A 26657-nucleotide genomic window follows, 5' to 3' on the forward strand; every position below is an offset into this window, starting at 1 on the left:
ATTACAGTATTTGCCCATAAAGTTGTTCTCCTGACCAGACTATTCTGTGGCCTTCAAATATGCTTTGAAGGAATACTGTAATTAAAGTATGTTTTAATTATTGTTATCTCCCAAGAGTGTATTCCAATGCTGTATTAGTTTTCCATTGCTGCCATAACAAATTTAAAATAATACACATGTATTGCCTTGCAATTTTATAGGTCAGAAATCTGGTGTGTATCTCACTGGGCTAAAACCAGGTGTTGGCAGGGTTTTCTTTCTGGAGACTTTAGGAGAGAATCTCTTTACTCATTCAGGTTGTTGGCAGAGTTCAGTTCTCTGCAGTTATAGGATTGAGGATTGCATGTCTTTGCTGGCTGTCAGCTGAGGACTATTCTTGGATTCTAGAGTCTGCTTGAGTATCTTGGCTTGTGCCCATTCCTTCACCTTCAAAACCAGCAATGGCAAAGTCTCTCTGACTGTGTCCTGATTGATTGTTCTTCTACCTTCTTCTCCTAGTTTTAAGGACTCGTGTGATTAGGTTGAACCCCACTGGAAATTCCAGGATATTGTTGCTCTCGTAAATTCTTTAATCTTAATAACATCTGCACAGTCTCAATTGTCATATAAGGTAACTTATTCCTAGGTTAGAGTGCAGGCATCTTTGGGGGACCATTATTCTGCCTATTATGGTCCTGGCATATTTTAGGTGCCTTAAAGAATAAATATGACTTTTCCAGATGGATGTATAGGAATGGAATGGGAAGAAGCTCTAGGAAGAAGGGGAAAATGTATGCATTTCTGCCTGTTTGGAAGGAGAGAAAGTAAGGAATGCATTTGTAGATACAAAATCATCTTAGGTGAGACCTGGAGGATGATTATACACTTGTTATGTTAGGCAAGAGTATAGGAGTAAGGAATTTTTGAGGCATAGAGAATGGCATATACAAAGGACTGGAGGGTGGTGAGAATGAGTGTCAAGTTTGAGGCACTAAGGAAAGTTCAGAATGACCAGAGCACAAAACGTGAAGAATGGGGAAGAAATGATACTAAAGAAGTGGTCAAAAACCAAATCAAGAAAGACTTTTCAGCCAATGAAGAATTTTATCCAAAGAACCAAGGAAAGCCAGTGACGTGTTTTAAACAGGAAAATGAGATGACAGGTTTTATCTCACTCCATTCCTTTATCCTTTGACTAAATTAATTAGTTGGCCATTCCCCATCCCTATGCCTGAACGAATCTGTTCTTTCTATATCAAGAGATTACTCTTTCATTGATCATCACGTTTCTCTTTTTTATACAAAAAATTAGAACATGCAGGATTGTTGGGAAAGACTGGCTAATGTCCTTCTAGTCTACAAAGTCACTAGAAGCATTAGGCTTGTCTGTGATCAACACCAGACTGGGTTGAGCAGAGGTTGTGCTCTCAAACTCCTTCTGCCTCCGCCAAACGGTGGACAACTTCCTGTGGCTTCGCATCTGAGAGAATGAGAAGTAAGCCTCCACATATAACAATGAGGCAGGCACACTGTTATCCTATCCAAGTTGGGGAGTTAATGGGAGAAATAAAATAGCACACAAATAGCATTTTGAAAACTTAAGTAAAAAGGAAATTAGAAATAGAATTTCTGGAGGCAAAGCTCCATGTGCTACGGCTTGTTCTTATGGCGGTGGCACATTTATGACAGTAAATTACTGTTGAATGAGAAGAACAACATAACAGGTACCTAGGTTTGATAGTCAAAATAGGGGTTTGAGGATATGGGAGCTTTATATGTTTACCAGAGAATATGGAGGCACTAAAGCCTGAAAGTCAAGAGAGACAAAAGAAAGCAAAAATCTAGAAGCTACAATCCAGTATGTTCAAAGAAAGATGCTCAAGGCCCTGGAGAAATGAGACCTGTCATATTTATGAATGCATACTTTATTCTTAAATACAAAAATGGCTGGGATAATTTGTAAAATGTATGAGAGGGGTTCAGAGGGGAGAAGAAGGGAAAAGGAATAGGAGAAGATATTCAGGTCAGATTTGCTCTCTAAACTGAAAAAAAAAAAAAATTAAGAGTCCTTTCCATGCCCCTGTCCTTTGTGACTTCTCTAGTGCCTCCAGAATATTTATAAAGATGGAAGGCAGAAGGGACTTAAGAGCCTCTTCACAGGCAATCACTTTTAAATATGTGGTTATTCTAGAAAATAATTGACACAGGCAATTACATTTCTTGTTACAAGATATAATCAAGCTGCATATTAGAGTCAGGAAGATATTATCTCCCACACAGAATTCAAACCTGTGTAGTTCTTTTCTGATGTGTTAATGTGTATTCCCCAATGATTATATGTGAGTACTAGTAAAAAGAGAGGAAGAAAGGACTTTCTCTATATAAAGTGTAAATAATAAAACTATAGACCAAGAGTGGAGAGGAAGGATAGAGTAAGAAGAGAAATTATAGAAAGATGGGATGATAGGAGGCTGGTGGGTATGCACAGCTGGAATTTGCTTAATTTCTCTGTGCTCCAAAAGAGTTTAGCACCCAATGGCAACCATATCCGATTTCAATCTTGGGGGATGAAGTGGGCAACGATTAATCTTCATGCAATGAGCAGTGGCATTCTTCCTAAATAGAAACATTGTAGCAAAGCATTCCAGGATTTATCATGGAGGTATGGTGCCATGGAAGTGAGAGGTTGGTATGGGAGGCCATCTGGTGAGATGCAACTTGTCAGTCTCCCAGATGGTTTGTGAAAGAGAGAGACTTGATACTGAACTGAGATCAGCATATGAAAAGAACTATGAAATCACAAACTTAAACCCCATTTTTTATATAGTATTTTGGAAACATTGTTAAGGAAATATTATATACATTTTATATGATCTAAAAGACTACATATAAAAGTTTTAATTATAATATGGAATCATTTCAATATTATATACCAATTTGCTTTTACCTCTTTTTAAAAAAAAATCTTCATTGTTGACAGCATTACAGCTGTCCCCTTCCCAGGCCTTCCCTGCACTATTGTCTGTCTATGGGCTATGCATATATGCATATAAGTTATTTGGTTAATCCCACCCCTTTTCCCTCCAATTCCTATGTCAATGTCTCTGGATCTGTTTTGTTCAACGGTTTATTTTCTTCATTAAATTCTACATATAAGTGAGATCATGTGAAACTTGTCTTTCTCTGGTTTATTTCACTGAACATGTTTTCACCTCTTTTAATAGGTGTTTTATTAATCTTAAGTTATTGAGTTGGGAGAAAGAAATTGCTATTATTTTCATTGATTTATTTGCATATCTCTAAGTTTTATAATACTTCTGTGGAAGGAGGTCTATGGGAATAAGGTTGATGCCTAGTGTACAGATGGGGTCAGTTGCTCTATAATTGGAGTTATTACTGTAAATATGTACACATTTGTACCCACAGATGAGTGAAACTCAAGAAAACAGTGAATGATCAGCACAGTGGTACATAATTGTTCCATAAATGTTCATTGAAAAAATAAATGAATTATGGTTGAAAATAACTTATGAAATAACTTAAGTGATCATAGACATAAATACTGTATGAATATAATGCCTGACAGAATTATATTCATGAAATTGGGTGAACTTTATTTTTTATGGGAATGATCTGATTGGTAGGCCAGAGGTGGAGCTGAGCTGAAAATATTTTGTCATTAGATGTCAATATCTTATAAATATTATATATTAAATCATTCTAGTCCCATAAGCAAGCTGTGATAGGTCAGACTTTACTGTTTTTAAATATAGAGTATGTACTTCAGTATTAATCAAAGCCCTCTGTGACACTACACACAGGGACAGATACAGGTAAATGTGGAGAAAGAAACCACCTCTATACCAAAGCAAATGAAACAAAGGAATGTAATCATTTTGAATAAGGTCGTGTCATGTATTTAAATTGTGCTTTACAGTTTACAGAGAGCTTTCACAGATTATCTCGTTTAGACGGCACAGTATTCCCGTGAGGCAGAAGTGATTATGATTCTCATTTTTCTAGGGAGGTGAAGTGCCTAAGCCACTGTGGGCAGGTAGTCTTTCCTCTAGGCTGTCTCATTTCATTGATAACTCTAACATCATTTTTTTTTTCCATCAGGTACTTGGTTTTCTCTAACCTGAGGCACATAATACATTTTATAAAATATCTATTTAAAACTTAGAAAATATGCTCATTCAAAAATTCTTTCCAGCTGTCAGCTTGCTTCAAAGTGATAGAAACCTACAAAGGCAGCACACCTTTAATAATAGTACAGCACATTTAGTCATGAGCTGTCTGTTTCTTCAAAAATTACCATGAAAAAGATTGAGAGCTAAATATGAAATGCTGAGCTCTCCGGTGAAAGCAGAGACCTCATTTCATTCAGATCAACTCTAGACTATCAGACAGAAGAAATGGCTGAACAGTCATTCCTTGTTTTTTTCAGTCATAGTAGTACACTTCCCAGCTCAAGGTTGAGACAGTTTATGGGGGAGATGGTATGGCATAGTGTGCTTTGTTAATAACTTTCTCAGCAAGACATGTCTTAAAGAGATAATAGTCACATTCTGAGGCCTTCCTTCTGCAGAAGCATCTCTACAGAGTGTAGTATCTCATGAACAAACAGGAAAAAAAAAAAAGAAAAATAACATTCCCTCAAGCAAATGATATAAGCTCCTTAAAATTGTGTTAACAGTTAATGTTGTTCTTTCGCATCTTTTTGCAAATACTCCAATAAATTAAATTAAAAAAGGAAAACAAATACAACTGTTATCTTCAGGTATGCTTTTTCTTTGCAAAACTAATTTCACAGAACAGTCAGATATGTAATAATGGGCCTCTTGAGGATGTAATTTTTTATGCAACTTGACATGCAAGTCGTGAGTAATTCATTATGTCTTCTATTTACACTTTGTCAGATAAGAGTATTAAACAGAAGAGCTGAGAGGAACACAGAACACTACCATTAATCTGTTTAAATTTGCAAATCTAATGCAATCAAAAGGAAGACATTAGTGTTAAAATTGTTTTCTGTCCAGGTGGTATCTTTCATGGAGGGAAAGGCATGTCTGAAATGCAAAAGTCCCCTAAAGCCAGCAAGCCACGGAATCTCATTCAGGCTTCTGAAGCCAGGGCAAAATCTTCCTGGGTACTTATGTCATTGACTATAAAAGCACTGGACATATGAAAATTGACATACAGTTTATCCATGTTAGGACGTGACATTACACTCAGCTCTGTGCACTTATCTAACAAAGTGCTACCGCCCCAGGTCCATTAAACTGAAGAAGGTGAGGACCAAAGGTATAAGCCTGACACTTGTGAATTTATAGGAATCTTGTGACAGTCAGGAGGCTTGGATCTGGGACTGTATGACTGACAGATTGACAGAAAAGAGAAACTGCAAGAAAGATTTTGGACAAGCAAGAACTAACTGTCCCCAGGAGTAACCTGTACTGTGTTTCTGTCCAAATGACAGTCCCCACCAAGGAGTTAGAAACTGATTCAGTCTGCTGTGGGGCAGGATGTTTCCAGAGGAAGAGGAAGAGGCAAACATTGTGAGGTAGGGAATGGGGAAATAGATGCTGTGTCAAACAACCAGAGTTTCATTCCTAACTCCTTCAGGGCTCCTCTGAAACTCAGTTTCCTCTGTTTTGAAATGATGATGATGATACACAGGAGTAGATAAGAACAAAGTAAGTTCATGTGTGTAAAGTCTCTGAGACAGTCCCCGATAAACAGCAGGCACACAGTCAATGGTAGTGTCCTCACCATCATCTCCAGTAAGGCAGCAAAGTTTGGAAGAATTCTCTTCTCATTTCTGCCTAAGATAACTGTACGGTTTGTTTCCTTTGGGACATATCTTATATAATAAAAGCCTAATATGCAAATTGACCGAATGGCAGAAAGACTGGCAGAATGACTGGCAGAACGATTGGTCGCTATGATGTGCACTGACCACCAGGAAGAAGATGCTCAATGCAGGAGCTCTCCCCAGCCCGCAGGCCCCAGGTCAGCCAAGGTGGGTGTCAGTGGGGGCCCCCCCGATCGCCCCACAGATTGGCCCTGATTAACGGCCAGGCCTAGGGACCCTACCCATGCAAAAATTTCATGCACTGGGCCTCTAGTCTTATATAAAAATATGGCACTATTGGTAGAACCTTGATTACTGAGTTGGTAGGATATTTATGTATATAAAGACCAGTTTAGATCTTCTCTTAAGTTTTGGCTAGCAAAACAGTCATTTTTACTTGTATTTTTAAATAAAGTGTAAAACTGTAGAAGAAATTATACAAGGATGAGGCATATATATGTAAATTATAATTACTGTAATAGACATGACAACTTTTTAGTTACATGCAGCAGATATAAATTTGAAAGAACACTGACAGTTACAACTTGTCTCTGAAAAATATTCATTTATTTTTTCATTTCTCTCTAAGAGTGCATAGAGATTCATGCATAAACAACATGATCCAGGGGAGTTGAAATCTAGGGACTAATTTACTAAACTACCCAAGCAACAAAGGATTATTTTATCTAATTAAGACAGAGCACACATACTTAGAATTAAGCATTTGCATTTAGCAGCAAATTCAGAATTATAAAAGCAATTAAAGCTAAAGTGAGGTGTGATAATTTTTTTTCCTGCACACCACTGCTGAGCTAAAGCTCATTTGAATGCTTGCCTTTGCCGCACTGTTAAAGAGGAGGTTATGAATAGAAGCTCATGTCTGGGCAAAGCAACCTTTTCCATCTCACTTCCAACCAGGCATCCTCCTCAGGACCCAAGCCCATCCTCTCAGTTTTACTCAAGCCTCTTAAACATGACTTACAGTTTGTCACATTCTTACTTCTAATCTTCTATTTCTCTAGTCTGAAATGTTTTTCTTAACCTAGTCCATCCATCTGAACTCCACCAGACAAGATTCAGATAGAAATGTGTCTTCCTTCATAAAAACAGTGCTTCTTCAAGCATAAGTGCTCTCCCTTATGATGTAAGAGCAGTTAGCTGACTATAGTTGCCTGTCTCATTCATTCGCAAATTAAAATATTACTACTTCAGTCTTCTCTGATATTATTAAACTAGAGGCACAGTGCATGAAATTTGTGCAGGAGGGAGGGTGCCTCAGCCCAACCTGTATCCTCTCCAATGCGGGAGCCCCTGCGGGATCGTGCCTAAACTGACAGTTGGACATCCCTCTCGCAATCTGGGACCTCTGGCTCCTAACTGCTCACCTGCCTGCCTGCCCTAACTACTCTGCCTGCCAGCCTGATCCTCCTAACTGCCCTCCCCTGCTGGCCTGGTCACCCCTATTAACTTTTTAAAAAAATCTTATCCCCTTCACACACAATTGTATTTGACTTCCTTATTGACTTCTCCCTCTCACACAATTTTTCTCTCTCCTTTATGTAACACTTTTTCCTACTGACTCATCATTTATAAATTTTTCTTTCCTCCTTATTTCCTACTTCTGTTCATCACCCTTCTTTCCATCTTTCTCCTACCCTCCCTCCCCACATTCCTTCTTTCCTTTGTCTTTACTCCTGCCCTCCCTCCCCTTTCCTTCCTTCCCACCTTAATTTTTGTCTTCACTTCCTCCTTCAGACCTGCTTTGCTCCCTCTCCCATTTCTTCCTTCTTTCCATTCTCCTTTTAAGCTCTACCAGCTCCCATTTAAAACTTTTCTTCCCTCCCTCTTTCTCTCTCATCCTACCTTTCCCACACACTCTTCTCTACTTCTTCCACTGTTTTAATATCTATCTATGTGCCTAATTATTCACTATCATTTATCTTTTTTCTTTTCTGACTCCTACTTTTAAAATCTGTCCCCAGTACACAACTATACTTGATTTTCATTATAGCTCCCACAGTTCACTCATACATCCTCTTTCCTTCTTTAACTCTGCTCTCTACTGACTCCTTTATAAAGTTCTTCCCTCCCTCCTTCCCTTCTTCCTCATCTTCCCCCCTCCTCCCTCACTCTTTTACTCTTTTTACAGGCTAATTAAAAATTCTATGCTTTTCCTCCTTACTACTGACTGCTTTCCTCTCTGGGACCTGTGGCTGCCTCTGTCTGGGCACTCGGGCCCCTCTCCCACTGGCTTTGAGGGGCTGAGCAACCACGCAGCTGTGTCTTGCCTACTGTTGCCCGTGCCTCCCCACTCTGAGTTGGGGGAGGGTCCAGCCCGCCAGGGCCTGCGTCCATCGTGGGGACTGGGGACCGGGGACTGCTGCATCATGTGCGGGCGCACGTGTGCTTTCATGCACATGCCAGGCTTTTCTCCTGTTGAGCGTTGAGTGCCGGCATGCCCACTCCCATGCCTCGAGCGGCTCTCCATCTGCTCCCTTCCAGAATTCGCAGGCACAGTTGGGCCCGGCTTGTCCTCAGGGGCATTCCGCCCAGGATGTGAGCTCCCATCTGGGTCGGACTGGGAAGATGAATGAATGGACGGCTGGAGGAAGCCATGGTGGCTTTCCTGTGGTGTGCCTGTGCACTCTCTGTTGTCATGCCCGGCCCCTTCTGCCAACCACGCCCCGAGAACCGGCCTTCTGCTGTGCGGGTGTCACCCCTTCAGTGGGGGGTTGGTGGTGTCCCCAGGCAGAGTGCTCTCCCATGGGGCGCATGCACCCAGGAGAAAAAGAGGACTCCGGCGAGCCTCACGCAAGTCCCCCTGCTGCTCACTCACTTGCTGGTCTGTCAATATGCAAATTGGTCGTTACTTGGACACTGTAATGGACAAATTAGCATATTCCCTCTTTATTATGTAGGATCATATATTGTCCTTTAACTTGCCTCATGCTTATATTTTCCCCTATACTACAGACTTTCTGATGGCATACTTTGTCTTATTCTCTTAAAAATGATGAATGCAGTGCCTTCCTTACATGTCCAGTTTAATACATGTTCGATGATTGACTGGTTGGAATATTTAAACATCTATTCACCTTCATATATCTTCCACTTATATCTCCTGTTTTACTCAAGTCATTGAGCTTGTCTTAAACTTTATATTTCATTCTAATTTATTTATATTATTCCCAGATGTTACTTAATAATTGCTAAAGGAATGGAAAAATGACATTATTTCATCAATCAATATAGTATTTTGTCCTTACCTCCCACAATGGTAATTTCCATGACTTCATTTTTAACTGATTCTCTGAAAAGTCATTAAAATGTTGTCTTTAACATTGGTGTTATGGGAAATATAAATGGCAATGCCTTAATATTTAGTCATTTCCAGAACTCAGTAGATAAATCTCATTAAGACTATAGTTCAATATGTAACCTTCCTCATAATGCATTTGAGTTTGCAGCTAATGGTGTTTTATTGAGGTTCTTGTGTATTTTCCACATTTGTTAGATAGCTTTACTTTCCCTGCAGGAGTAATTATTGCCTTTTAGACAGTCCTCAAGAAAGAAGCTATATCTGTCAATCAGTCAGAATACTTAGCAGAGGGTCAGGCACTCAAAAGAAGTTTTTAAACATTTTTGAGGTAATTACACATTTATAGGAAGTTCCATGCACCCTTCACCCTGCCTCCCCAATGGTGACATATTGCATATCAAAAGAAGAAAATACCCCAAACCAGGAGATATCCTAGCTACAAAATTGACATGGGTACAATCCATAGAACTTACTCAGATTTCACTAGTTATCTATGTGCTCCTTTGTGTGTAGTTCTATATACCTCTATCACATATATAACTTCATGTAACTACCCCCATGATCAAGATACACAACTGTTCCATTGTCACAAAGCTACTTCATGCTACCCTTTATCACCATGCATACCTCCTCATCTCCCCCACCCAATTTCTAATCCTTAGCAACCATGAATTTGTTCTCCATCTCCATTAATTTGTTGTTTCAAGGATGTTTCTTAAATGAAACCATACAGTAATCAATCTCTTGAGATTGGCTTTTTTCACTCAGCATAATTTTCCTGAAGTTCACTCAAGTTGCTGTGGATGTCAATAGTTCATTCATTTTCATTGCTGAGTAGTATTACATGGTATGAAAGTGTCAGTTTGTTTACCCATTCACTTATTGAAGGGCATTTTGGTTATTTTCAGTGTTTGGCTGGTACAAACAAAGCTGATATGAACATTCCTGCACAGGCTTTAGTTTTGATGAAGATAATTACAATTCATTCTATATGGCTAATTCATCTTGTTTGAGGCAGAGGTTCTCAGAGATGGGTGAGATGGATGAAGAGCTAGTGACAGCATACTGCATCAAACATGTGTGTTAGTATATTCAAGAAAGAGTAACCATCTGCCCTGTTTTTTTCAGAATAGATCGATTGTTGTTTGTTGGCTGGCATAATGATCTCTCACTCTTGGAAGTGCCCTGGCTGGTTTGATAAATTATATAATCACTCTGATTCAGATTACTTAAAGATTCCAAGGATTGCTAATATGCCTTCTCAGCTATGATGAATTGAATTGAATTTTGGTAGATGGCTGTTTTGTAGTCCAAGTACCTGTGAAGTGACCCTCTGGGGTCTGAGAAATGCGACAGCCTTCTTGCAATGTAAGTCTCTATTGTTCCTACCTCCTCTTTTTCTGGTAGAAAAAAGGTTTTTTTCTTGTGAATCATATTTATGACTGGGGACAGCTTCCAAACTCATGTCTTAGTGCCACTGGAAGAGAGGACTGCCCCACCATTGCCAATTTGAAAACAATTACAAGGATAAATTCCTAAAGATCTTAAATTCCTTAAGGAAAAATTGGCTTAGATCACATGCCAATCTCAAAGACAGTGATCAGTGAGATGCAGGACCCAAATGGGCTTAGCTTGGGTCACAGTTCATCCTTTGACTAACCACTCTGTCCAGGGCATTGAGGTCAAGTAGGAGGATGGTATCCCTTTTACAAACTATATGAATCAAAAAGAGGATATTTCCTCAAAGGATAGCAGGCAGTGGAGAAGATGGTAGACTTTACCATTGGAGAAATGGTGACCTGGGCAGCCACTGTCATTTGTGCCTTCTTTGAAAAGATCAGTACAGTGCCTAATGCCACGCAGCTAGCAAGGAGCATAGCCAGAATTCAATCCTCTATCTTCCTGCCTTGAAATCCTTTATTCTTAAGTTTCTTTTTACATAGAATTTAGCTGCGGATAAATAGGAAACAAATGCCTGTCAATAAAGCATCTGAAGATTTTCTCTGTAATTAACCATCACACTAATGAAAGGCACACATATAGGTTATAATCCCCAATACTTCATAATTATTATCAATATATATGATCATCCATGTCTTAACTGAGGCAAATACAATTAGGAATTGGATTCATTTTACCCACAGACCTATGGCTTAATGTCCTAAATTGCAGAAGACTAAAAATGTCCATGTCTTGAAAAAATTATCATAATATATTTAAGTGAAAAGAGCAAGTTAAAATAGTAAGGCAGTTTGCTACTGGTTCCCCCCCCCCCCCTCCCGCTTTTTACATATACACTCTGATACACAGACATAGGAAAAATTGTAATGATAAATCCCCAGATGGTAGCTATTTTGGAATGAAATGTATAGGCATTTATACTTTCTTCTTCTTCTGCCTGCTGTATTTTATACATGTTCCACAGTGAATATGTATTGGTTTTCTAATTCTCAATAAATTTTCATTAAACTCCTCTGTATGATGATGCATGTCTGATTGATACAAGGATGTCAGTTTAAGAACTCCCTACTTCACTACCACAAGAAACCACATAGTAAAAACACTAATTGAAAGCCTCAGCATAGCAACAGGAATTTCAATAAAAAGATCTCATTAGGTTCTCAATTAATCTTCAAAAAATAAAATAAAAAGATGTTGCAGCAATCAGATGAAAATGGACTTTAAAGACAGCTATCTTTTCTTTACAGTTGCAAATACAGTTGGCCTGTGAACATGGGTTTGAACTGAGTGGGTCCACTTATAAGCAAATTTTAAAAATAAATTCAAGTTTCTCTTCCTTACAATTCTTAACATTTTCTTTTGCTTATCTTCTTTATTACAAGAACCCAGTATATAAAACATATAATATAAAAATATGTGTTAATTAAATATTTATGTATCAACAAGTCTTCCAATCAACAGATGGAGGGAAATTAATAAAGTTATTGGGTAGTCAAAGTTATACATGGATTTTTGACAGTACAGGGGGTCAGTGCCCCAACCCCCATGTTGTTCTAAGATCAACTGAATACAAAAAAGTGAATTAAAGAAAGCAGCCTGGAACACTTATAAAGAGTGGCTGATTTTTAGCAGATTCAACAGTTTTAGCTAATTAAAAAGAAACAACTTATTACCTAAACTTTTAGAATAAAGTGCATGGTATTTAAATCTAAGTCCTTGCCATCATTTTAGCAGTTTTGACAATACCAGAATTTCCATATTACAAATCCAAAATATCTAACTAGTTTCAGTGAGGCCTATAGTCATTTCTGAGAGACTAATTAAAAAGTATAACTTAGGGAATATTGTAAAAGAAATTCCCTATGATGATGCAAAATAAACTCAGCTAAATCATATATATATATATATATATATATATATATATATATGAATAACTATATTGCATTGGTGCACTTCATACTAACCCATTAAGGGCGGACCAAATGGCTTACTGTTGAATAATACATTACAGACAATATATAATTCCCTTGGCATTTTATTATTCACCTTAATCAACTTAACATTCAAAAATTTTAGAAGCCAATTTTTCTTTCTAGATAAAATCTAAGAATTTTAAGTACATCCAATAATGAGGTATTTCTTATGCTAATAGTGTTGGCACTGTACATATACAATATATGCTTACACTTTGTGGCATTTGGCAAGAACACTCCCATGTTTATGATTATACTTTAGTTTTCAGCACACTATCAAGGTAATATTACTAGAATGTCTAGTTTATGGATCACCAACTTGACTTAAAAAGGAAATTCCTAGTTTATCTGAGAGAAAGGATGATGTATGACAACGAGCTTAACTCTGATGCATCAACTCAGAGACAGAAAGAGAAATTTATAGATTTTTAAATTTAAAGATTTCTGGAAATTTTGATTGATATTTTAAAAGATTATTACACTTAAGAAAAATAATTTATTAATCATAAATTATTAATGTTATTTTTATATTATCCAGATGCACTTCTCCTTATCATAAATTCATGGAGGAAGGGACTTCATTTTAGCCATGTATATGAGTTTATAAATAATCTGATCACAATTTCCCCCCTATTTTTGGTTGTAAAGCACATGTGGATTTATCAATAAACACAAAATTAAAGTCACAGAAAAAAATGACAACTAAACCAAACTCCCTCATTTTACCAGTACAGTAGCAGACTATGGCTATAGATTAGCATAAAATAATGTAATACCTTGGGTAGAATGGGACTGTCTTATCCTCAAGTAGCTATTATAGCCAAGAAAGAGAAGAAAGGGTAATGGGCAGAAAATGTGGGCTGGTGCAAACAGCCAAAAGTGTTGTGCTGGAAATTTGAAGACAGGACAGTGAGATGACAACCTATTCACATTTGATCTTTATAACCTGTCTGGCCTGTTGGCAAAGCAGTTATTCTTAACATTTAAGAAAGCAGGAACTGTCACAGCATAGTATCTCCTAACATGAAATGGAGATACAAGTAAAGTGTGAAAGCTACAACCAGATGGTTTGTGTCAAGACCAAATCGAATAGCAGAACAGTTGTCCACAAATGGAGCAGCCACCTCTCAACTGTTAGTAATTTCACCATGTAAGACCAATTGGCAGTAATATTACAGACAAGGTCTAACTACCAGCTTAAGTTTTGAACTAGATGATTTTTTAAAAGTACAGTTTTATGATTCAATGAAATAATTATACTGAACAAAATATATTGTTCTCTTGTTATATATTAAGACTAGAGGCCCAGTGCATGAAAATTCATGCACTGGAGAGGGGTCCCTCAGCCTGGCCTGCCCCCCTCACAGTCTGGGAGCCCTCAGGGGCGGGAGGCAACCCGGTGATCAGGGGAAGGCGACGCCCCTATCACACCTCTGCTGCTGCCACTGCCAGCAGTGCAAGCCTCGGCAGGTCCTGGTTACCTGAGCCTCCAGCAGCCCTGGTTGGCTGGGGGACTGAGGGCGGGGCTGGCCACACCATGTGCCTGCTGCCCTCCCCCACCCCCAGCATGGCTGAAAAGACTGGGGGGCTCCGGCAGGATTGAAGGGACTGGGCGCCACCATCTTGTGGTGACAGGCACTGCCATCTTTGTGATGATATGAGGGTCAATTTGCATATTCCCTCTTTATTAGATAGGACAATATTGGAAAATAGTGTTAAAATGAATTTTTCATCTCTTTAATAGTCAAATCCAAAGAAATGTTCTGTACTAGTATGTAAAATGATCAAAACAAGTAGCACAATCCATAAAATAAGGAGGATATGTGCATTTTTTCTTCTAAGGGAGTTTCCTGAATATTAGTCTTTGATAAGAAAGTTGGGAATAGTTGCTCTCCTCCATGCAACTTCTTCTGATTCTGAAATTTAAATTATAATTCATCTTGCTGCTATGTTTTCCTTACCATCAGGTTATATTTCTCATTTTTAAAAAGAGAGAGATAAATAAAAAATATACTTGGTGTATAAGTATAGGCACTGCTTCTTAGAGTATATTCACTATATCCATGAATCACTTTTAGAAAAATGATGCTACAGTCAAACTTGGGAAATGCTATACATACATCATAGATCTCTTTTGGAAGACAAAATGCATATTAACATACTAAACATTCTGAGAAATCCTGGTATGAGAATAATAATAAAATAATACTAGTTTAAACAGAGTTAAACAGATTATTGCCCTGATTCATGCCATTACAGAAGTGTTTGTTTTCAATAACACCTGCTGACATTGCACACTTTGGAAGATGATGCTCTATACACATTTTTATTGTTCTATTTATTGATTTTGCATTGGCAATTTTTACTGTCCTATTTCTTTTTCCTCTTTTTATTTTTGTATGTAACACTTACTGAGTGCTTACTGTATTCTAGACACTGTTTAAAGTACTTTATGGTTATTATATCATGTATTCCTGACAATAATCCTCTGAGATAAATATGTAACAGATTGTCAAAGGGGCCCCTGAGAGTTGAAATAACTCTTACCCACATCCTGCTGCTGGTAAGTGGCACAGCCGGGAGCTGAGATGAAATCGGGTCTCTCCAACCTGCTGCTTATGCTCTTAACAAATAAGCAACCAGCTTACTCTTCCACTCCCAGGAGCATGCTACTGCTCCCAAGCTTCACAGAGCCCAACAGTCTACCTAGTTCCCAACCCAACAATACTTTCCAGACCTTAGTTTATAGGACCCTTCTGTTGTGTCTGAGGTTGCTCCCACTTGAATTCTGGGTTTCCTTGATTCTGCCTTCCCTCTGTACCTCTCAGGCTGTTTCTTCTTCATCTTTATAGATTTCTTGTTAAATGTTGGTGCTCCTCAAGCCCCCATCCTAGCTCACTGCCATTTCCCCCTTTTCCCTCTGCTGGAATAATATGGAACCTGCTAGAGCCAAAAGCACCAGGAAAGAAGAGGACAAGAGCTTTGTGTTCTGCGTCCCACCTCATCCCCCCACATTCACCCTCTTACTAATTTCTACTTTTGCTGCAGTAACCTCAAATCAATGACCCAAGTGTGCAAAGAAGTCTCTCACATTTATTTAAGCTGAAAGAGGTGGTACAGTGGGTCTCTAAGGCCACCATAGATGAATTCTTTAAGGCTATGCCCTTGGATTAAACACCACCCATACAGATAACTAAGACCAGGGTGTAAAACAGGCCTGATCTCTTAAGGGTAAAGTTCAGGCAAAAAAATTAAAGGGATCTCTACTAAAGTAATGCAGAAATCTTTGCCAGTTGGTTGGTAGTAGTCATAAAAGAGGGATAAAATAGAAGAGGAAGCAAGAATATTACCTGCATATATGAGTATTGCCTGAAGTTGCAGGTCAGAAACTGACTGTCAAAATTCGAATCCTCTTCATTAAGCCTCTGTTATTGCCTAATATCACATATTAAGTACAGTAGAAGATAAAAACTTACAAAGGAAATTTCTTTATTTCAAAAATATTCACAACATATTTGGAGTAATTAAGTGAATACATTAAGTGCTTTCCAGTAAAGCTCATCATTGCATTGGGGCTATGCTTCTGAAAATGCAACACCACTGGAAGTATGTACCTAAAGGTATTAACTTAGAAAGAAAATGAAAACCAGTATATACTGGTACATGGTCATTGCTGTTAAGTTGCTGCTAAGCCTTCTATTTTGGCACACAGCTATCAATCACAATGGTTTAGACACAACAACTGTATTTAACACCAAAGATCCTTTGCACACCCTCAAGACTCAAGTTCAAATTATACTTATAATACTCAAGAGTCAATGTGCTTATAAGTTTAAATAACTTTAGTTGTATATTTAGATGCTAGATATAGTGCTACATTTAAAATAGGTGTAATTCATATGTTGCTTTTAATTACCTATGTATATAGATGTATATTTTTATTGACCAAAATGAGGCTGAGGTATAGAGTGAATGTTCTATTCTTCCATAAAATAATAATCTTTCACACAACAAAGAACAAAAGCAAGTGGATGTGCACAGTGAAAACTATTACCACCAATCTCTTATGGAAGCCCAGCCCAATGAATCTTCTCCAACTTATTGGGGATGTCACATGTAGAGGGTTTCTCTAAAACGTTGGAAGCAACATTTATCAAAGGAATCAGTGTCAGAGGGGCAAAGTTTGTTCCTATGAGGATGGTCTAGGCTGCTCTGGAAAGATGAAAAGATTGTGGTTCATCTACCAATCCTATACAATAAACAAGTAATATGCAAATTGACCATCACACCCTCACACAAGATGGCCGCCCCCATGTGGTCACAAGATGGCTGCCACAAGATGGCTGGCAGGGGAGAGCAGTTGTGGGTGATCAGGCCGGCAGGAGAGGGCAGTTGGGGGGGGACCAAACTTGCAGGGGAGGGCAGTTAGGGGTGACCAGGCTGATAGGGGAGGGTAGTTGGGGGAGACCAGGCCTGTAGGAGAGGGCAATTGGGGGTGACCAGGCTGGCAGAGAAGGGCAGTTGGGGGCAATTGGGCTCACAGGGGAGGAGTTAGGCATCAATCAGGCTGGCAGGGGAGTTGTTAGGGGGTGATCAGGCTGGCAGGCAGAAGCAGTTAGGGGCTGATCAGGCAGGCAGGCAGGTGAGCGGTTGGGAGCCAGCAGTCCTGGATTGTGAGAGTGATGTCCAACTGCCGGTTTAGGCCCAATCCCACACCGGCAGTCAGACATCCCCTGAGGGGTCCCATATTGGAGAGGTGCAGGCTGGGCTGAGGGACACCCCCCCAGTGTACAAATTTTGTGCACTGGGCCTCTAGTCTATATAATAAAAGCCTAAGTGACCATTTCAGCAAAACGACCGGTCACTATGACACGTACTGACCACCAGGGGGCAGACACTCAACACGGGAGTTGCCCCCTAGTGGTCAGTGTGATCCCACAGAGGGAGCGCTGCTCAACCAGAAGCTGGGCTCACAGCTGGCAAACACAGCAGCGGTAGCAGGAGCCTCTCCTGCCTCCATGGCAGCGCTAAGGAACAGCGAGCCCAGCGGTAAGAAGCAGTGAGCATGAGGGTGGTGAGGAGAGAGGGGTCCCGGACATCTCCCAAGGGATATTGGACTGCGAGAGGGCACAGTCCAGGCTGAGGGACCCTCCCTCCAGTGCACGAATTTTGTGCACCAGGCCTCTAGTATTGCAGATGAACCTTCGATGAGGAATGTGAAAGTGTGTGTGTGTGTGTGTGTGTGTGTGTGTGTGTGTGTGAAAGAGAGAGAGAGAGAGAGAAAGAGAGAGAGAGAGAGTTGTGGTGTAAGGGAGAAAAAGAAAAGGAGAGAGGAGGTCATATGGAAGTGAAGAAAGGCAGACAGACCTTGGGAGGTGGATATTTCTCCTGAATAGGAGTACTATGGCCAGCATCATAATGCTAAACATAAACCTCTTTCAGAGAATATAATTAAGGTCTTCTTTTCAAATTTGATGTTCTTTGGCTATAAGTCAGGTAAGAACAGAAATGGAAAGAAATATAGAGAGGAGGTTAAGAAAGAAAGAAGGATTCATGCCAAGCCCATGAGTTTAGGGAAACTTTCCAGTTGACTACTAATGAGCATCATTTCAGGGAAGGCAGAATTTACATTCCTATGATGTCATAGTCTACCATTTGCATCTTACTTGACAAAATCCCAATATAGAGTGAACTGATATAGGAAACAATTGTCAGAGAGAGGTTTAGTAAAGATATGATAGATGACAGAAGTTACATTGTCTTCAAGGGGAATTATGGGAAGATGCATAAGAGGAAGACTCAGCAGATAAATACTCCATTTGCATTTGTATGTGGGTAGAAGATTTTAAGATTGGTAGGCTCCCAGTATATTTGATAAGCAAAGTCTTTTGCTTTTTATTTTTATATATACCATCAATATTGACATAAATTTAATATTTTTATAAACAACATTGTGCTTATGCAACACCGATTATGCAGATATTCATGTTATAATATACAGTGGTTGGTTCAGCGGCTCTCAACCTGTGGGTTGCAACCCTTTCACAGGGGTTGCCTAAGACCATCGGAAAACACATATAAATTACATATTGTTTTTGTGATTAATCACTATGCTTTAATTATGTTCAATTTGTAACAATGAAATTGGGAGTCACCACAACATGAGGAACTGTATTAAAGGGTCGTGGCATTAGGAAGATTGAGAACCACTGGTTTAGATGATATGAGATGCCTGACTAAATGTGTGCATCACTAAGCCATGGATAAGGAATGATGGACAAAGACATGATGGCCAGGCATGCTTGGACTACCTCAATGAAACTGGTTATAGCCGATTCAAATGTTCAGACTTTCCTACCACTTAATTTGCGAAACAGATAAAACTATCACAAGCCTCATACTTGAGTTTCTCTGTGGTTTTTAGAGATTTTCATTTTTATATGAGGATACTTCAAATGGAGTAGTGAAAGACTTATTGACATATGAGATCTACAGAGATTTGGGGGTGGGGTGGGGGGATGGTTTGTTTCTTACCACACATAGACCTTTTTAGATCTTATCATTGAGATTCAATTGACAACATGGTTTTTAATAATCGCATTTTTCTTCATGTTCCTGTCACCACTGGCATATTAAACTTATTTTACTGACATGCATTCAGGACCTTAAATGCAAAAGTTTCTCCAAATTGTAAAGAAATTATACTATGTACCATATTTACCATGTAATATACTATTCCCCAAATGTAAATGCATAACCCTAGGTGCCAAACTTGCCACTTTGAACATCTCTTGTCAAATGTAACAAAATAGGATTAAATGAAATAGCAAATGTGAAATGCCTGGAAGACCGTCTGGCACATAGTGTATATTCAGTATATATCAGGCTGAATGGCACAGAGTGTGCATTCAGTGTATGTCAGACTGACTGGCACAGAGGTATCCTTCCTCTGGTGTACTTTGTATTCAGGTGACATAAAGCACTGCATTTACATAAAATAAAGGGCAGAGCTTTACAAAATTGTTTGTCCCATTACAACATTTGCTTAAATGACAAGCTCTATCAGTGTATTTACTATGTGATGACATTTACCATAACTGCCATCAATCTGCAAACGTGCAGAAGTACAGCTACTGTGTGGCACAAGGCGAACCTCTATCCCGGTCACTGAGAGTGCCATTATGTGTCATTGACCATTTCCTCACTCCAATATATCAAGTTTTTATTAGAACATATTTTACATTTTAATTGCAGCACCCTATGCCCTCTCCCATTTCTGGAGTTCTCCCCCATTGCAAAGAATTCAAATAAAAACCTGCAGCTGTGCCAAAGGTTGGATTTGGACCAGGTGTTGTGTGTGTCTAGTAAAATGTGTGGTGACTCCATTTCTCACGTTGGATGCCTGACAAGTGTTGCATATACGAAGAGGCATGACAGAATTTGACAGAAAAATTAATAGGAAACTTAACTCTAATACAGTGTGGTGTGTGCTCATAGAGTTTCCCCTGGAGTGAAAACATATTAGTGAGCTTATTATTAACCAGACTCTAAGTAAAATTATTATTTAAACTTAAGAACAATGTAAAAACGTAGTAAGTATAATTTAGAATCTTCTCTATGCACTCTGTTGCTGTTTCTCCCTGAAACTATTTTTCCATTAAGATAAATGAAAATATGGAATATTTAGAAGTGACACTGTTTTCAACCCATTGGTCCTGCTCCGCAGTCTCCTTGTCAAGCATTCATAATCAATGGCGCATGTCAGCAAGAAGTAACGCTTTGATAAGAAAACATTTGCATCCATCAATGTCTCATCCATTTCTGAGGAAGATAGCCTGTGGTGCTGAAAGAATAGCTCCCGGTGGCCAGCAGACAGAGTTTGCTTTGGGGAGAATGGACAGGAACGACTCAGGACAACACTGAAGTAGCCCTACCGAAGACACAAGTGGTAGACAATTACCTCATAACTTCACACCGCTTTCCAAGAAAACATCTAGCTAAAATGTCTAAATTTTTATGTTCAGTATAGTTGTCAAACTCGAATTTTTTATTTTATTTTTTTTAAGCAGCCCTCTTCTTTTCCTCAAAGTATAACCCTGGAGTAGGATATTCCAAAGAAGACACGAGAAAGTAAATTATACCGATTTTTCTGCCGTTGGAATGTAGAGGTATCATCCTCTGTACATACAGTGGGTAAAGTCTGGAGACTTTGTAGAGGGTTTTCTCCGGGAGCGAGGAGTCCTCTCCAGGCTCAAGCTGGCACTCCTTTTCCAAAGAAAACCATTCTCCCGACCCACCCCCAGCAGCCCTCGGGCAGCCGGGGAGCTCAGCGCCCGCCCCCGGTGTAATCCCGGCAAAAGGTAAATTAAGACAAAGCAGGCTCGCACTCCGCTGGGGGAGGCGGGAAGGTTAGGCAGCATCGGGGCGCAGCACGTAGCGGCCAGAGGAAGGGAAAGTGGCCTCATGTTGCCGGAGGAAGCATTACCAACAAGCCCACCTCTGAGGCGGGTAAAAGAGCACAGAGGTTGAAAGCTGGAGGGAGCAAACTTCCCCCTTCTGCCTCCACGTCCCCTAAGAGCGTGGGGCACGCGCACCCGCCAGGACAACAAAGCGTGCGCCCCGCTGCACAGCCCGCGCTCCCAGCCGCGCGGCCCTCGCGTCCCGGGGCGCCCAGGTCCGTGGTGGCAGAGCCGGGAGCCGAGCTCGGGCGCCGGCTGGACCGCGGGCGGGGTGCGGGGCTCCCTACCTTGAGCAGCACAAAGAGCCCGAGCAGAGGCAGGAGGCGGCGGCCGCCGCGGGTGCTCGCGGGCAGGTGCCCCATCGCGGCGCGGACGGGGACCCAGAGGGTCGGTGGTTCCGGCGGGAGCCCCGGTGGCGACTCACAATGGCGAACTGGGGCTGCAGCCTCAGACCTTGGGCGCCGAGGCAGCTCCCGGAGGGCGCATGCTGCCTTTCCGGTCTCCCCGCGGCGGCTCTCTTTCCCGTATTGCACCTGGGGTCCTCCAGGAACGTGCCAGGCGGGGCTGTTCTTTAGCAGCGAAGGATGGAGAGGGTGGGGATGGGAGTGGGTGAGGCTCTGCCGCCACCGCCGCCGCCGCTGCCAGAGGAGGCGCGGGTCCGCGTGGCGAGCGAGAGGCGGGGACCCTGTCCCGGCTCGCCAGGCTCTCTGGCAGCAGCAATATTCTCTGGGCTGCGGATTCGTAAAGTGACAGCAGCCTCCCAGCCCTCCCACCAGGGTCCGCCCGCTGCCTCTTATCGCTGGACAGCCCCTCGCCAGGCTCCGCCCCAACCCCTTCCACAGTCTGAGACGTGGGAGTTGTGTGCGGTTTCCTGACTTCTCTGGACCAACTCGTGACCAGATCCCAGGCCCCTCTCAACCTCCCCACATCTGCTCTCAGTCGTGGTTATAAAGGACCAGTAGTAACTCCTGAAAGGGAGTGGTGGTTGTGACTAGCTATGGAGTGAGTGCATGGTGTGTGTGTGTGTGTGTGTGTGAGAGAGAGAGAGAGAGAGAAAGAGAGAGAGAGAGAATACAACCCTTCTCTCTTCCATTCTCCCTATCCCATTTCAACACTCTCCTACTCTCCATCCCACACTCACCAAGGAGGATACACAATTATACACATTTTCCATTTGGAATCAGGAGTTCTTGTAAATTTCAAGGGCCACCCTTGGATACCATTTATCTTGTAAATGCAAAAAGAACTTACACCGTGATGCATATTTGTATATGATTATATTTTGCTATGTTGTCTTTCTATTTTTTCTTCATCACTTCTTTCAGAATTTGCTTAGCTTCTTATGCCTTTGTACACATGTACATATGGACCACTTTGGGGAAACATTAACAGTAAACAGTAAAGCATTCTTCATTAATTTGCATTATTAATACTCCATTAAGTACCACTGTGATTAGATGGCCAAAGACTGTAGGTATTATTTCATAACCACAGAAATTTTTCTCTCCAACGTAAGGTATTTTACACAGCTCTTGCTAGACAAAATAGTTTCGTTTGTTTTTATTGCACTTAAAACAGAAACAGTCTTGTGAATCTTCCTAGGAGGGACTCCCAGAGGAATGCGAATGCTGTATCATCAGCATTTCCAATGCAGTACTTCCAGAGTATGCTAAACCGTGCTATGCTATTTTAAAGATTCCAAATCAATAAGAACGGGCATTGGCAGCAGATAGTGCATGTAGTAATGTGTGCTTCACCAACTGCTTCAAAATGTTTGTTCTGATTTCATTATCCCAACAATTCTGGTAGGTAAAGAAGGCTGAGGTTATCACCAACTATACTGAGTGGCCAGATCATTATGACCACCCCAACAGTACAATGAAGTGAATTAGTTATGCAAATAATAATAATAATAATAAAACCTTGAGAGTATTTGCTTAGGAAGTTTTCAATATTCAGTATTTTTGGAAGTGTCAATGAAGTACTAATGGGGTGGTCATAATAATCTGGCCACTCAGTGTACTTTCCTCCGAATGCTGTTTCTCAGAGAACAGATAAATGCAGAAAAGCAGAACCTTTTATTGTGTATGTCCTAAGACAGGCATTTAACATGAATCCTCACAAGCTGAAATAAAGCTATTTCCTCTGGAAATAATAATAAGGTTTTTAATGATCAAGAGGCTGGAAGATCCTTTTTTTAAATCTGTAGGAGGCTTTATTTTTGTTAGGCAAATGCAACCTTTGCCTAAATATCTGAAAATGAATATGCCTGTGTAGTTCACGCTAGCTCTCCTGTAGAAAGAGGAGCAGTAGCAGCCACGGAGCGGGAGCTTCAATCCCTAGGAGAGGTTTAATGAGGAGTCAAATGGAATTCTTCCAGTGCCCTTGCCAATGAGGCTGAATTCTGTCCTCCAGGGACCAACTCTAATGTAGTTCAGTATGTTTAGTCCTGGCTTCCCTGCTGAAATCGCCTACAAGGCTGTCAGCGCTTGCAGTATTAGAGAGTTGCATTTATGGGGGTTGCCCAATGACAAATGCTTTGCTTTATATGGATCACAGGGAAAACACAAGCCATCGATCTCCACACCATGTTCCACTTGAAAAGCACAGTAATAGCCATGTAGTTTGTCACCCATACCTCACATGCTACAATTATGATCACATATGAACTCTAGATTATGTGTAATATGTTCTTATAATTGAATGACCAGGCAGTGTTTCGACTTTCCATTTATTTGAACATTTGCTTTAGTTTTGCTCTTGATGAACACTGGGTTCTCGCCTAAAAGACGTGTTGACAATTCATAAATCCTGTCTTTCAAAATCAGGATGATTGACAGGCCTCAGGTGAATAGCATGTTTCAACTGCCAAGATATATTATTCTTGTCACACTTGAGAAACAGTGACATTTCCTACAGAAGGTCATATTTGCTTTTACATGGATACTCTTTTCCCATTGCCTCTTTTATTTCGTCCTAAATAATGCCTATTGAGGGATCTAACTTTTTTTAACTTGACTCTTACATAGTCTTAAGGAAAATCAAATAAAAATACTGTAACACAGGGCATAGTTTTATGACGAAAATCATCTGCTTAAAAGAATAGGCAAGCCTGAGCAGATACTTATCAGTGGGCACAAACTGCAGGCTATGGAATGAATGAACGATCCTAAAATAGGGAGGCAGCGTGGCATTTTTAGTTACTATTCCCTCTAGCAGTCAGTTGTATACTAGGATTACTGTGTATTGTTCACATGTCCTTTGCTTTTCCTAATTTTTGAAAAATATATTAAACACCCCTACATCATGCAGTTTTATTTCAAAGCTTGTTTATATGTGATGCATTGGCTAATGGACTTTTATAATATTTTTTTCTGAACCATTATAGACATTGTTATCATCTACTCACCTAGCTGTTCTTCATAACTAGGTTTCTTGACTAATTGTAATTTAAAGCATCCACATCCTGCATGAGAGGGTTCACTTTAGCCTGGAAAAAAAAAAGCATGACTAGAACTTGTATATAATATGTCAATAAAGCAAGAAAGATTGTTTGCTCAGTGAAAATGGTGCCTGCTGATCCTCCCTTTTCTTCTTTACTTCCCTTCAAATTAAAGATGTAATGCAACACTTACTATCTATCATGTGTGACAAACAGAGGCTACATATGCGTCACTTAAAAAGTGGCCGCTGACCTGTCCGGTGTTTCTCAGTGATTAGGGCATAGGCCTGTGCACCAATGAGTTGCGGATTCAGTTCCCTTGATCAGGGACACACACATGGGCTGCAGGTTTGATCCTTGGCCCCGATGGATTCCCTGCCCCAGTAGATCCCCAGCCCCCATCAGGGTACATGTGGAATGCAAACAATCAATGTGTCTCTCTCCTATCGATGTTTCTCTCTATCTCTTTCTTCCCTTCCCTCCCTTCTACTCTCTCTAAAAATCAATGGAAAAAATATCCTCAGGTGAGGATTAACAAAACAAAAAATGGTTGCAAATGCATAATTATGGAAAAATTTTCATGGTGATTTCACGTCATGGTGATTTCAGGTACTGGAGAAACCGTACTGCATGGCCTTAACAGCTAAGGATTCTTTGAGTAGGCATAATAACTTTGCAGTGACAATTTCACTTCAAATCAATCACACTAAATCAATTTTCATGCTAAAAATTACAAAGTTAATAATATTCTCTACTCTATGAGAGAGGGAGTGAGGAAGTGTATAGTCTGAAGAGGGCAAGAGGATACCAATGATAGATTGGTGTTAACTGTCTTAGCAGAACAATCTAGAGTAAAATTGTTTAAGAAAACACGAATGTTTTTGGGAGAGATTTCAGTGTCCTAGAGAAGAACATCCACTTTATGAAGGGACATGAAGAAAATGCACAATTGGGAAGCTGTATGTTTCTAGGTACATTGTATAGTGTAGATATTACTCTTTGACCCATGCAGACCCATAAAACTAACGGCACAGTTGACTCTCCTCTTCAACGTTTAAAACAGGTTGAACTTTAAAGGTCTACAACTGATCTCATAAAAATTCCCCCATAATTCCCTATCTCCATAAATGTACCAACGCCAAACTGAGGCATACTTGCAGTCTCCTTCTCCCCACCCCCAATGGCACCATTTCAAATTTGATTCAAATTCCTTCATTTTACCTCAAAAATATTTCTTATATCAATTCACTTCTCTCTATCCCAACCACCTTCATCCTAGTTCAAAATTACCATGACTTTTTGTTGAACTGTTTGTAACCTTCCTAATTGCAGGAGTCTACCCGTAGCCTTTATGGCCTCTTCTACTTCTCCCTGAAGCATGATAGGGAAGTATTTCCATTTGCAGCCTGTTGGAACCAGTTATTGAAACTCAAATCTGATCACTCTGACTCTTTTACATAAATACAACCAATGGCTTCCAAACATTTCTAGGATGGTGATAAAATCCTCAGCATGGCCCACAAGGTCAACTATCCCTTATCTGCTTTTCAAGTCTCTTGCCACACCTCCATCTCCTTTGCTCTCTGAATTTCTAAAACTCATGCATAACATGTTTCCTCCTAACACTGAGATACATGTTGTCCTCTCTGCCTGAAATGCTCCTCTCCTCTCTTTCATCTGATTTCTGCTCAAATTTTACTTTCTCATTCTAACCCCATAGTTTAAGGTTTCAAAGCCCATCTAGTATTTTTAATATTGATATGTTATTTTTATCACTATTTGCTTAGTATCTCATTCATTAGATTGTTAATTCTACGAGCATAGGAATTATGTCGAGTACTTGATTGCCATTTTATCCAGAGCACTTAAGTCATTTCCAGGAATAAAGTAGGTCCTCAGAAAGCATTGGTTAAATAAGTAGTGTAGTATAATTTTCAATGATAATTATACTATCAAATATCAAAATATGAAATATTTATATTAATGTTTTGGTTTTATTTTTTCAAGATGGGAAATCAAACTCTATTCCAAGTACACTCCTACTTTCTTTAATGGGCAAAAAGTTACCCATATCTGCACAAGAATTATCCTGGGAAACCTTGTGCAGCCTCTAAGATTGGTGAATGATCAGAAGAGAAACACGAAAGAGAAAATTATTTTTATTAGGATG

At 40.0% G+C, this 26657-nt stretch overlaps 1 protein-coding gene across 1 annotated transcript in view; it reads right to left on the minus strand.

Moving 5' to 3' along the window:
* Positions 1-21525, minus strand: part of PTPRO (protein tyrosine phosphatase receptor type O) — a 200412-nt gene extending 178887 nt beyond the window's left edge. The window contains exon 1 of the mRNA XM_070410642.1: positions 21333-21525. Coding sequence (XP_070266743.1) covers positions 21333-21407 — 75 coding nt within the window. The 5' untranslated portion in view covers positions 21408-21525. The remainder of the gene's footprint in view (positions 1-21332) is intronic.
* Between the last annotated feature and the right edge of the window lie 5132 nt (positions 21526-26657).

This window comes from Myotis yumanensis, unplaced genomic scaffold (genome assembly GCF_028538775.1).
Source record: "Myotis yumanensis isolate MYYU_CA2020_CCGP unplaced genomic scaffold, mMyoYum1.0.hap1 SCAF_3, whole genome shotgun sequence".
NCBI lineage: Eukaryota > Metazoa > Chordata > Mammalia > Chiroptera > Vespertilionidae > Myotis > Myotis yumanensis.